This window comes from Ctenopharyngodon idella, chromosome 13, assembly GCF_019924925.1.
Source record: "Ctenopharyngodon idella isolate HZGC_01 chromosome 13, HZGC01, whole genome shotgun sequence".
NCBI lineage: Eukaryota > Metazoa > Chordata > Actinopteri > Cypriniformes > Xenocyprididae > Ctenopharyngodon > Ctenopharyngodon idella.
Window position 1 is genome coordinate 2,219,845 of NC_067232.1, and position 13,082 is coordinate 2,232,926.

Consider the following 13,082-nt stretch of genomic DNA (forward strand, 5'->3'; position numbering starts at 1 on the left):
ACCTTCGTATTGCTGAAAAGTAAGACGGAATTCTGATAGCTTATAATGAATCAATGATTGTACAGCAGACTACTTTACATGCATATGAATATCAGTAGTCATTCAATATCTCCCAATAATATTTCTTGGTAACATGATATTTAAATGCTTAGTTTTATGATAAAAGCTCTGTAGATTTTATTGTGGGGTGCAAAATATATAATGCAATCCAATACAATGATGATTGAGATGCACAAATAAACGTTCCTCAAAAGCCTGATGCATCACATTTGATACTTACATTTTAACATGATTTTTCAAAAAAGAAATTGAGATTTTGGATAATCAAATCAAATATAATCATAAAAGTTGCTTCAGTCCATGTAACTAATACAATTAGTTACTTTTTTAGGGAGTAAAGCATTATTGTAACACATTACTTTTAAAAGTAACTTTTCCCAACACTGCAAATAAGTGTTTATCTTGAAATACTGCTAACAATATAAAAGTTGATGTTCAATTTATAAAAGTCAGTAAAGATTTCACAACAAAAAGTCACAAGTACCACAACCTGAAGGAGGACATTCTTAGAATGATACTAAAAGGCGCTTTATTTGCTGAAAAAGTATGAACTATCATGACAGAAAGCATTTAGTAGGTTTTTCAGCAAAGTTTTGATAATGTTAATAATTTAGAGGCCCTTTATCAGGTTAACTCTATCAAAATTATTTTTATTTCATGTCATATATAAGTAGCTGTAGCTTCTAAATCAAGCAACACTGTTTGATGGCAATTATAATTCATATGTTATAGCGAATTGTACCTTACATTGTTGAGCTAAGTGGGAAAGTGTTTTAATTTCATAAACACGCACTGACCCTGTTGTTTTTGGCGAAGGAGATAGTTCTAGCCTCCATGTCTAGGATGCAGGTGATTGTGTCGCCCTGGGTGAAGGAGGGCAGAGCTCGGCCCAGTTCTCCTCCATGATACAGGCTACCACTGTAGGCCCGGTACAGCCACATGTCTGTGGTGGTGCGATGGTTGTAGTCCCGGATGGGCCATCGGGACACTCCGATACACGTCCCTTCATTTCCCCTGTTTTCCTTAGTTATATAAAACTAAGATATGGAGACATAAAACATATTAGAACATGGACCCTGTAAAGGACACCAGTGACTGTATTTTGCATTGGTACCTTCCAGATGAAGCATCCAGATGTGATGGCAGTGGTGGCCAAACCGTACCCTTTCCCCCCCGATCCATGAGATAGCACATTTCCACTCTCCAGAGAACAACAGATCAGTTTATGTGGGTCAAAAGAGAAATCACCAATAGGAATACATTCATCTTCGCTGTCCTGGAAGACATATAAGTGCATATAAAACAATCTAAAATCCATGGACACGAATATGAGTTTGTAAAATGTGTCCGGTGGACAGATAGAGATGAGTTAAAATACCCTATTTATATGCTCAGAAGTTCTCTCTTTTTCTAATTTTTTTCTCAGGGCCACAGGTTCCTCCCACATGTATGAGGACAAAAGGCTAAATAACTGATCCACAATCTGAAATAAAACAAAAACGACATGGTAAATGTTTATAGTCGGGATTAATCAAGCTCCAATCATTCAGTATCAAGTGAACAGCACTTTCTGACCTGTTCCATGATGACAGGATCTGAACAGGCAGGGAGAAGAGCTTCCAGAATATGAAAGGCCAGCAGCTTCGTCCGCAGGTTGTGGAAATGTGGATTACCCGAGTTGCATTTGTATGAGATAACTGCCATCAACGGATCGATCCACTTGACAAACGCAGAGACTCTTTTGGCGACCTTTAGTGACAAAATGCGCCTTAGGAAGACTAGAAAGTCAGCGAGCTGGGACTCCACAACCCTGCTGCTGCGAACTATATCCGCACCTAAAATTAAACAAAAAGGTATAATGATACAATACAATATACCATACCACACTTACTGTGTATATATGCACACAAGTATGATGAAAAAGTAAAGAATAAAGAAATACTACACTAAAGAACACGTTAGCTGTTAGCAATTCGGGGGCTGCATCCTCCGGAGGTCACATTTGAAGGCTGCATATGTCAGAGTCGGTCTCATTTAAGAAAAGTAACCATTAGATTGCAAAGTCATAAAGAAATTACAGTATTTTACACCACACAAGGAATGACAGTCAATTTTATTATGGTTACTTTTCTTAAATGACACCGACTCGATGACATGTGCAGCCTTCAAATGCGACCTCCGGAGGACGCAGCCCCTTAATTGAGACACAGCTTTAATCTTGTGTTGTAATGACTCACTTTCTTGTTTGGTTGTTTCTTCTTGGATGTGTTCTGTGGAGTCCCTCTCTAGCACCTCCTGCTGGTGGACTGCACGTAACAATCCCTGCAGCTGCTCGCTCATTACATCCATGAGAGCCTGGGACACGTCCAACGGCAAGGTCTCTTCACAGGAACTGGAGAAACACACACGTTAACTGCAACTGTACAACCTGGTATATCTGTAGCCAGGTAGTATAGCATGTGGCAGAAGGGATGTTTGCTAATACTAAAACTTTTATATGAAATTATGTTATGGAATATCTTTAATTTACACTTTCTTTACTATGCAAAACTTTTGCATAAAAGCAATATTATGATGTTAACATGATAGAACGTGATTATCTAAGGGAGCAGTTTTCAAAGTGTGAGATTTTCATGGCATATTATGGGATGTGTTCTCTCGTTTTGTATTTAATTACCTAGTTTTTAATCTCACCTGGCTGCTATGGCGAATATCTGCAGGAGTCTGGCAGCGGCCAGCTTCACCGCCCCACCAAGCTGCATGTGACCGGACATAGAGGCGGCCAGCCAGCGTTGGTTCACCAGCACACATGTGTTATCAGTCAGTGTGGACAAGATCTCCAGTACGCCACATTTAATAATCACTACCAGATCCACTGGCTGATAGTGGAAGTTCAGAGCAAAGACTGTAGCCAACAGTAGGTGCTGATAAGAGCCTGAAATGAGACAAATCTATGTTAAATCACTACTTATTTAAACTGGTGTATTAGAGTACTAGGACTGTTCCAAACCACAAAATGCAGTCAAGCTAAATTTTAACCACAAAGCAATATCACAAATTAATATGTCTCTTTGAATCAGTGGGCAATGATAACATTAAAAAACGTTTTAAATAAGTAAATAAGAAAATAAACTAAATTAAGTGTTACTAATATTATTAGTTTATTATTTATCAGTTTTATTAATATCATCAAGATACACTGTAAAGTACAAAATAGTTCATTTAAATTTAGTTAATATTATTTACACTGTTATTATATATATTATGATTTATTAATAAAAAAATAAGTAAAAATAAATTAGTAATAAAATTGCAGATACAAAAATATTTAGTTTAAATGTAATCAATATTATTTTATAATATTTATATATATTATTAATATGAAAAGTCATTTTAAAAATGAAGTATTTATATAAAACTAAAAATAAGAAAAATCTATGAAACGATGCAAAACATATTTAAGTTTAGCTGGTTAAATACAATTTTTTTTTCTGTTTAGACCATGTGCGTGAGTAAGAAGCGTTACTCACCAGCTTGTTCTCTCTCTAGCGCCACCTTCTGTCTGAGCACACGCACCAGCTGCTGGTGGAGCGTGTGAGCTGCAGACTGTAACTCCCTCTGAACACTGATAGGAGCCGACTGAGTCCCAGCCTACACACAAAAACACAAACAAAGTCATCTAGACACCTGAAATCATATTTTAATATACGTGTAAGATTACAGTGAATGTGCATCTAATGTAAGAACACAGATTCTCCATAATTTGCAGATCATAAGATGTTTGTGATATAAGTGCTTTTGTCTTTGCCTATAAGTAATTATCGCCTCTGTAAATGTTATTTCCTTAACATTTCTTGCATTCATTCAATAAAATGCAAAATAAGCATGATCTAAAATGAATTTGTATTTAGGCTAATGTCAGCATGTCTTACGGTATAATGGTGAATCTTGTTGTTAGGTGCCACTAGACTGCCGGTGATCGGGGCTCCCAGGCCAAAGCAGCCAGAGAGGAACTGCAGCTGCACTGACTGCAGGAGGCCTGGAAACCGTGGGGACGCTAGCGAGCTGACACTCTTTTCCTCCATCTCTGACAGGAAGGAGGAAATCTGACACAAGGCCTCCAAACGCACCTGGACAGAGGGTATGAAAACAATTGTAGTGTCTACGTCTTTATTATTACTGTGTGAGAACATTACATAACTGTTAAAGGGATAGTTCATCCAAAATGAAAATTATCCCATGATTTACTCACCCTCAAGCCATCCTAGGTGTATATGACTATCTTCTTTCAGACGAACACAATCGGAGATATATTTAAAAATATCCTGGCTCCTTGCTTTATAATGGTTGTGAATGGGGGGCAAGATTTTGAAGCCCAAAAAAATGCATCCATCCATCATAAAAATCATCCCCTGGCTCCAGGGGGTTAATAAAGGCCTTCCGAAGGGTTTTTGTAAGAAAAATATCCATATTTAAAACTTTATTAACTATAATAACTAGCTTCCAGCAGACGGCTGTACGCATCGATTTGCGGTGGAAGAGTGACCTCTGACCCGACGCATGACGCAATGCCGAATGTGGAAGCGCAGAAGATAGAGCAAAACAAAACACCGGTCATGAATTAGAAGTCTAAAACGAGAAATTTATGGATTATTTTTTTGATGGATGGATGCATTTTTTGGGCTTCAAAATCTCACCCCCCATTCACTACCATTATAAAGCTTGGAAGAGCCAAGATATTTTTTAAATATATCTCCGATTGTGTTCGTCTGAAAGAAGATAGTCATATGCACATAAATACATAAATCATGGGATAATTTTTGGGTGAATTATCCCTTTAATACACTCATTTCTTATGAACTTTAGCCAGTTATTGAACGTAAAAATGATCTACTGAGGCTTTCCCACCTGAGCTCTTTGGTGTTGCTGTGCCATGGCTACAGTGATGGCTTTGGGGTCCGCCTGTGCACCTCCATCTTTGTCCATCAGAGAAGAGGTCCGGAGGAGGCTCCCACACAGGAAATGGAAGACCTGGCCTAGGATGGGTGTGCCACCTCCACCCGGGCACAGCACAGTAGTGGGACTGATGCACTGCCGCAGTCGTTCCCAGGCATCTTTCATAATGCCCAAAGAACAGAGCGGAAGTCCTAGCAAGAAACAGGGCTCATTAGCACAGATGTGTGATATTTAAGCTAATTAAAATTGATACCTCCAGTATATGTGAAAGGAGAGAGAGAGATGTAATGTGAGATATCAGACGTGAGAGATTAAACAAGTAAAATCAGATTAGATGTGTGATATTCTTCTAAATTCTTCAGAAATCAGATCAGACATGTGAGATCAGGCAAGCGAGATATCAAGGTGAGATGAGAGATCAGACATGAGAGAGAGAGAGAGAGATCAGACATGCGAGATCAAACAGGTGGAAATCAGAAATTTGAGATCAGATATGAGAGATCAGGCATTTAAGAGATCAATTATGTGAAATATACAGTATGTGAGATCACTCAGATCAGACATGTAAGACGTAAGATGTAAGATATGTGAGGTCAGACGTGAGAAAACAGAAATGAGAAATTATTTATGTGAGATGAGACACATGATAAATAAAAATTAGAGATAAATTGTGAGATCAGACATGTGAGATCAGGTGAAAGTCAGAAATTAGAAAAATCAGATATGACAGATCAGGCATTTAAGAGATCAATTATGTGAAATATATGAGATCAGATATTGAGATCAAATGTGAGAAATTAGAAATGAGAGAAGACAGGTGAGATCAGTTAGATGAGACGTGAGATGAGACACGAGAAATTAGAAATGTGAAATCAGATATCATACATGAAAAATAAAATATGTCAATGGTCTGACATGATATCACACAGGTAAAAGATCAAACATGCAACAGATGCACTATGTGTGAGATCAGATATGTGAATATGCTACTATATACCACTCACCCATTTTATTCTTGAATGACCCTGAGGAGCTTTTAGACTGATCTAGTGTCTTTAAAAGAGAGACAAATCAGACCACAGATGAAAAAAAAAAACAAAAAAACAAAAACAAAGAACAAGACCCAAACGAGAGATCAATTCATCAATATTAAACTAGGGGAAAACATGGGATGCATAAATACCTCTCTCTCACTGAATCTTCTCTCAGAGGAGGACTGTAACTCCATCTTTGTTCCTAACGCCTCATAGTAGGGTGGAGATCTGTGGAGTGAGAGAGATTAATTACTTACAATAGTTTTATCCCACCCGCATGTGCAAGCAAATGTTCTGTAATTGTACACAAATGCAGACCTGGCCAAGCTGCTCTCAGTGGGCGTCTGTGACGACACAATCTCCTCCTGCCAAGCAGCTCGGACCCCCAGCAGAAGGAAAAGGCAGCGGGAGACGAGCAAGTGGCATGCCGCCGGGAAGGACAGTCCCTGGTCAGTGGTGCTGTGGTGGTCCCAGGGCCGCTGCGGAGGCTCCCTGTCTGGCGTTCCTGGGCTCTCAGTGCTGCTGGGTAACGTGCTAGTGCCAGACGACTCGTACACAGTCTCGTTCTGTTGGAGCTGCATGGCCTCACGGGTGGCCAGGAAACACTGCAGCACCTCTGCGGGGAGGAGGAAACATGCAATCAGTTCGCAATTACACAATACAACACCAGAGCAAGTATTTTAGAGCAATAATGCAACATATTAATCACAACCATGACACATCTACACTGTACAAAATTAATTTTCAAAGCTATTGGAGTACGTTTTACAAGAAAAAACTGTATCAGTCTTTCTACTTCAAAATTTTACATTTAATTCAGTGTTACTTGCTGTTTGTTTGTAATTATTTGTGCAACAATTTTTATTTCAGTGTAATGATAACACAACCTTAAATGTTAATTACAAAATAAAGAGAAAGATAGGCATTTCAAGATGTGAAAAACTAAAACTAAACACCGTCCAAATGTCCTGTGTGAATGTCCCCCTAGTCATTACTTACTCTTCACTTGTATAAAATAAAAAATAACTTACATACATTTAATAATATATATATGATTTTGAGTATTTAATCCCATAACTATGGCCAAAAAAGTGGGAGTGCACTACAACATTGAGATTGTAGATCAGGCCTTTTTCTGAGACAAAGAAGCCTTTGGTATATGGTCAGGACAGAAGCACAGAGGGAAGAACGCAGAAAGCAGAGTGTTTACCCGGCAGGTACATACTGCTGATGCTGGGCGTCTCCTCCTCTAAGGGATCGTCCTGGTTGTGTTCAGCTGCATGGGGCGTCTGGCTGCTGGGATCCGCATCTCTTCCTGTCTGCTCTCCTGAGCTCCCTGCCTCCTGCCTGTCCTCACTGGGGCTCTGAGAGCCCAATGAAGCCTGGATAGGACAAAACATGTGAGAACAGTAATAATATCGGTTAATGTCATCTGGATGCATAAAGTTGTTTTAGAGGTAGGGAAAGTTATTGCATTTTATTACATTTCATGTTGTCTTAAAATGTAACAAATTTGTGACAAACTTCCCAAGTTCATTAGCATGTTTCTAAAGAATAAGTGTATATATATTGTGAAATATTATTTTATATATATATATATATATATATATATATATATATATATATATATATATATATATATATACACACACACACACACACACACAACCGCTCAAAAGTTTGGGATCGGTAAGATTTTTAATGTTTTTATAAGAAGTTTCGTCTGCTCACCAAGGCTGCATTTATTTATTTACAAAAATACAGTAAAAACAGTAATATTGTGAAATATTATTACAATTTAAAATAGCTGTTTTCTATTTGAATATATTTTACAAAGTAATTTATTCCTATGATCAAAGCTGAATTTTCAGCATCATTACTCCAGTCTTCAGTGTCACATGATCCTTCAGAAGTCATTCTAATATGCTGATTTGCTGCTCAAGAAACATTTCTTATTATTATCAATGTTAAAAACTGTGTACGTTTTTTGTTTTTTTTGTTTTGTTTTTTTTTCCCAGGATTCCTTGATGAACAGCATTTATCTGAAATACAAAGCTTTTGTGACATTATACAATACTGTTCAAAAGTTTGGGGTCAGTAAAAATTTTTGTTTTTATTTTTCTGAAAAGAAATTAAAGAAATTAATACTTTTATTCAGCAAGGATGCATTAAAAAGTGACAGTAAAGACATTTATAATGTTACAAAAAATTATATTTCAAATAAACGCTGTTCTTTTGAACTTTCTATTCATCAAAGAATCCTGGAAAAAAAAAATATTGTACACAAATATTTTGTACAGTTTGACACAATAAATGTTTCTTGAGCAGCAAATCAGCATATTAGAATGATTTCTGAAGGATCATGTGACACTGAAGACTGGAGTAATGATCCTGAAAATTCAGCTTCGTATCACAGGAATAAATTACATTTTAAAATGTTTTCAAATAGAAAACAGTTATTTTAAATTGTAATATTTCACAATATTACTGCTTTTACTGTATTTTTAATCAAATAAATGCAGCCTTGGCGAGCAGACAAAACTTATGTTAAAAACATTAAAAATCTTACTGATCCCAAACTTTTGAGCGGTAGGGTATATAGAATTTCTCTAAGTCAATAATGAAATAAAATGTGTGACATTGATCATGTGATATTCCAACATTTATGTTAATTTTAACTAGTTTCACTAGTGGCCTAAACACATTTAAACCCTATTATATATATTTAAATAAAATGTGACTGGTTTATTAACATGTTTTACCTGTTTGGTGGTAATTGTTGTTTGGGCGCTGCTTGTGTTTCCTATGCTCTCCTTATACGACAGCAGAGTGCTGCGGATTTTATACACCACCTGATATATTTCAGTCAGCACCTCACAAGGCTCATATCTGCAGTCAAACACACACACACACACACAAACATTAATGGACTGTTTAAACTATCGGTTCATCCCTGCTGCTGTCCAAACACTCCAGAAGGTTTATTTGAGATTCATGACTGTCAATTCATATTCACTAAACTCTCACTCTCACAAATGAGTCATTATGGCTGAGGCATTTATCATGTGAGATTTCACACAGCACAGAGAGGGACAGGGACTGACACTTTAATATTCACATATAGAGCCATTCTTTAAATAGAGCATATATTCATTAAATCTGGGTCAACTAATTACAGAGTTCATTATGCTATGGTATAAGTGAGACATGGGGAGATAAAGGTGTAAAAAAGAGATCTAGGTAAAAAGAGAGACAGAGGGCGATGTGTGGATCTCACTCACTTATCCTGCCAGTAGGCTTCATGAAGGCCGGCGTGTTTGAGCAGAGCGGCCAAACTACAGCGACACGCCATCTCTAACAGAGAGTCTCCCACTGATCCACTACTGTCCCAGTCTACATAAAAACACACACGTCAAGGTCAAAATTTGGACATGCACATGATGACAGAGCTTATTGTAATCTGTAATATCTGACTCTGATTGGTCAATTACAAAATGTACTAAATAGGCAGCTGATTTTCTTCATAGCTATGCAAGGTTTGTTTCTCTTCTATTACTTTACTTTACAGTGTCTTTCTGCTCACATAATAAAATAATATAAATGTTTAATAAAAAGAAACATTAAATATTGAATGTATAATATATATATATTATTTTAAAATGTTTATTTTTTTATTTTGTGTAATAAAAACATTTAAATTTATACATTTATAATTTTATATTTATAAATATTTCATAGATCTTTAAAATAAATATTTATTTAAAGCATAAAATATTAAATTTATTTATAAATAGAATTGTTTCAAATAATAATAATAATAAATACTAAACTAAAGCACCATAGCGGTACTTCAGTATGGTAATCATTGAGTACCATGGTATACAGAACAACAAATACTGTCTCAAACAGGCCAGACAAAATAACAATGGCTCAAGTTTGTTAGATCAAATGGGGCAAATGCCACTAGTGCCGCAGAAACATTAAAATGTCTGTAAATTAATGTCTTGCAATGTTTTTTTTACCTTATTTTCATATTCTATAAACCTTAACAAATGCAGCCTCTCTTACCTCGACTCGCTGCATACTCCTTCATCTTCCTCCAGAGGGCGCTGGCGGGTTCTCGCGGGGAGCCGAGAGCGAGTTCCACTAGCGTTGTGTTCTCTTCTGACAGGCGCAACTCGGCTAGTCTCACATCTCCACAACCCATGAACACAGCCTCAGTCAGCCAACCCATTGCCCAGTCTACAGAAACATAGATGAGCATTTATTTATTTATCTATATTTATGCATCTGTTTATGCCTCACAATTTTAACAAGGGCTGTTGCCCCCTGGTGGCAGGTCATTACCCAGCTGTTCAAAGTCAATCTCCAGCCCGTTTCTCAAGAGTGGGTTACACAGCCAGAACTCTGCAGTCTTCTCCTGGATGGAAGGGGGCGAGCCCTGCAGCATACCTCCCAGGCAACGGCCAATGGCAAGAGCCACAGACCTTTCCAGATCAAGAAGCCATGCCCAGTCATCTGACTCTGGCGCCAGGATTGGCTCAGAGGTTTCTGATGATTCTGCAACAGGAAGGAAGTGTGTGCCCATCTCAGTAAATTTCTTCACAGTGTATCACACTGTGATGATTTGTCATTTGTCATTGAATAAGTTGAAACGTCAGGATGCCAAACAAATCATTAAGGTATTTGAAATGTTTTCAGAGAATGACAGAAATTCTGATTTCTGGCACTTACCCTGTGAGGTTCCTTCCAGCTCCATGTCCTCCAGGTGTGAAGTGTTGGGCAGGTAACAGTTGAGCTCGTTGAGATGTTCAAGCAGAGTGAGCAGGTGAGGGAGGAGGGGTTTGACGACAGCCAATGGCAGCAGGAGCAGAGAGTACGTCACCTGACACAACAAACTGCCCGCCACCGAACCAAACAGCACAGCTACAGAGAAACACACAAACAACTCAATACACGATGGATGGATGGATGGATGGATGGATGGATGGTAGGGCTCCACGATAAATTGAAATTAAACCGCATGCAATTTGGCAAAGGCTGCGGTATTTTTTATTTGCAGCTTGTCACGGCTCTGTGATCAGCAGTAAATGCTGCTCCATCTCAAAGCCAGAAACTCATATTTGGAGTTTCTGGTGAGAGCACAGAAACTCCAAATATGCCCCGCAGAAGTATAACATATCATTGCAGGAAATCCCTATGGGCATCGCTGTAGCTGTATAAACAGAAGATTGAAACGCTTTGATTAAACGTGACTAATAAACACGCGACTACGACAATATATGGTTTATATGAGGTCTTCAAGCCTTCTCGGGTATTTTCATGATAATAAAGTATATTTATAATGCAATGTTAATCGACATAGCCTTTAAATAATATGTTGTGTGTCTTATTCTGTGTAAGAAGCCACATCATCTCACAGAAGGATGTTTTCAAACACTCAACTGATGTTATGAAGTGAGTTTGGAGTAAAAATGTTATTAAATGTTGTCTTTTGTTGGACACGAGTTTCATAAATGCTTCTCATGTTTGGAAAGATGTTTGTCGCTTTTTCAAATGCATGTTATAAGCGACTAAAACTTGCAGTGCTTTCAGATGGAGCAGCATTTACTACTGATCACAGAGCCGCACTTTACTGACAAGCTGCGCATTTATAAAAAATAATAAAAAAATAATAATCGCACTAAGCCAAATGGGTTTAAGCGTGATTTCATGTTAATTGTGATTTATCGTGCAGCCCTAATGGATGGATGGATGGATGGATGGATGGATAGATGGATGAGGTCTACATAAACAGATGAAGGGATGGATGGATGGCTAAGATAGAGGAATGAATGGAGAGATGGAAGGCTGGATGGATGGACAGACAGACAGAATGATAGACGGATCAACAAATATATGGACAAATGGACAACTGTATAGATGGACGGATAAATTCTAACCTTATTATTTTGCTATAAATATTTTGCTAACCTATTTTATATACAAATGTGTAAGCACTTCAAATCTCTTTCCCCAATTACAAAAGCACCATAAACTGCATTGTGTGTTGCTGTCAATTACAGCAATATTGACAGATATTCTTATATTTTTAAAGACAGACATACTTTGTTCAGTAAACCTGTAAAAAAAAAAATGGTTTGTTTTTTCCCCCCTGCTGTACCAATATCCTACCGTATCAAGGTACGTACCGAACCGTACCGTTACACCCCTAGTGGATGGATGTATGGACGATTAGATGGACGAATGGATGGCACATAATGTGTGTTCTTACTGTGTAGTTTCTTAATGACATGTTTGTCCAGTGTGCTCTCATCCAGCAGAATGGTGGATCTCCTGAAGGTCTCGGCTGCGTATGGCAGCAGCAGGCACAGGTGCTTATGGAGCAGCACTACGCTGCTGTCATCCTACACAGAAACAAAACAAAACAAAAAAAATTGTTCTTTAAACACTCATTATGCAGTCCGCCTCCATTTCTGTGTTCTGGAACAAGAATTAAGCATCTTTGACTAAACGGGCCCACACAACAGAATACTGTTTCTTGAAGCTACAATCCATAACCACTGCAACTGGCAGCCTGAGGAAGGTATCATATGGAGCAGGTTTTAACACTAAATGTGTTGTTGTTGTACCTCAGCGCCTGTATGGATGTAGCAGTGGGCCAGCAGGTGTCTGTGAAGGGCTGACAGCAGGTGGTGGAAGTGTGATGGAGCCTCCGTCTGTTTCTGGGACTGACTGAACCGCTGTTTATCACTGTTCTTCTCCAGTTCACCAAATGCACGCTCCTGTGTGTACAAACAACATTCAAAAGGGGAACAGAGTTAATGGAAAGGAGAACATTTGTGTTTTGATTGCTAAAAGTTTCCTCAAAATATATTGAACATAAATTCTTCATGAACATAAATTCTACAGTTGATTGTCCATTTACTACACAGGAGTTACAGGAAGTCAGAGAGGATCAGAGAGGGGTTAAATGAATGTAAATATAAATTATTATATTAAATTTTTATTATTATACACAACTGCTGAAAA

At 37.8% G+C, this 13,082-nt stretch overlaps 1 protein-coding gene across 11 annotated transcripts in view; it reads right to left on the reverse strand.

The window, feature by feature from the left end:
* The window catches only part of LOC127524980 (probable E3 ubiquitin-protein ligase HERC1), a 75,775-nt gene that overhangs the window by 41,857 nt on the left and 20,836 nt on the right, over positions 1-13,082 (reverse strand). For 9 of the 11 annotated variants that reach the window (XM_051917103.1, XM_051917099.1, XM_051917100.1 and 6 more), the window contains exons 15-34: positions 12,683-12,835; positions 12,325-12,457; positions 10,785-10,976; positions 10,398-10,610; positions 10,119-10,292; positions 9,332-9,443; positions 8,813-8,939; positions 7,261-7,432; positions 6,369-6,666; positions 6,200-6,278; positions 6,021-6,069; positions 4,969-5,207; positions 3,993-4,190; positions 3,591-3,711; positions 2,755-2,995; positions 2,298-2,452; positions 1,636-1,895; positions 1,439-1,543; positions 1,175-1,336; positions 858-1,097 (exon numbers count right to left, since the gene is read on the reverse strand). In XM_051917103.1, coding sequence (XP_051773063.1) covers positions 858-1,097; positions 1,175-1,336; positions 1,439-1,543; positions 1,636-1,895; positions 2,298-2,452; positions 2,755-2,995; positions 3,591-3,711; positions 3,993-4,190; positions 4,969-5,207; positions 6,021-6,069; positions 6,200-6,278; positions 6,369-6,666; positions 7,261-7,432; positions 8,813-8,939; positions 9,332-9,443; positions 10,119-10,292; positions 10,398-10,610; positions 10,785-10,976; positions 12,325-12,457; positions 12,683-12,835 — 3,423 coding nt within the window. The remainder of the gene's footprint in view (positions 1-857; positions 1,098-1,174; positions 1,337-1,438; positions 1,544-1,635; positions 1,896-2,297; positions 2,453-2,754; positions 2,996-3,590; positions 3,712-3,992; positions 4,191-4,968; positions 5,208-6,020; positions 6,070-6,199; positions 6,279-6,368; positions 6,667-7,260; positions 7,433-8,812; positions 8,940-9,331; positions 9,444-10,118; positions 10,293-10,397; positions 10,611-10,784; positions 10,977-12,324; positions 12,458-12,682; positions 12,836-13,082) is intronic. The other 2 variants (XM_051917105.1, XM_051917098.1) reach the window with 1 other exon arrangement.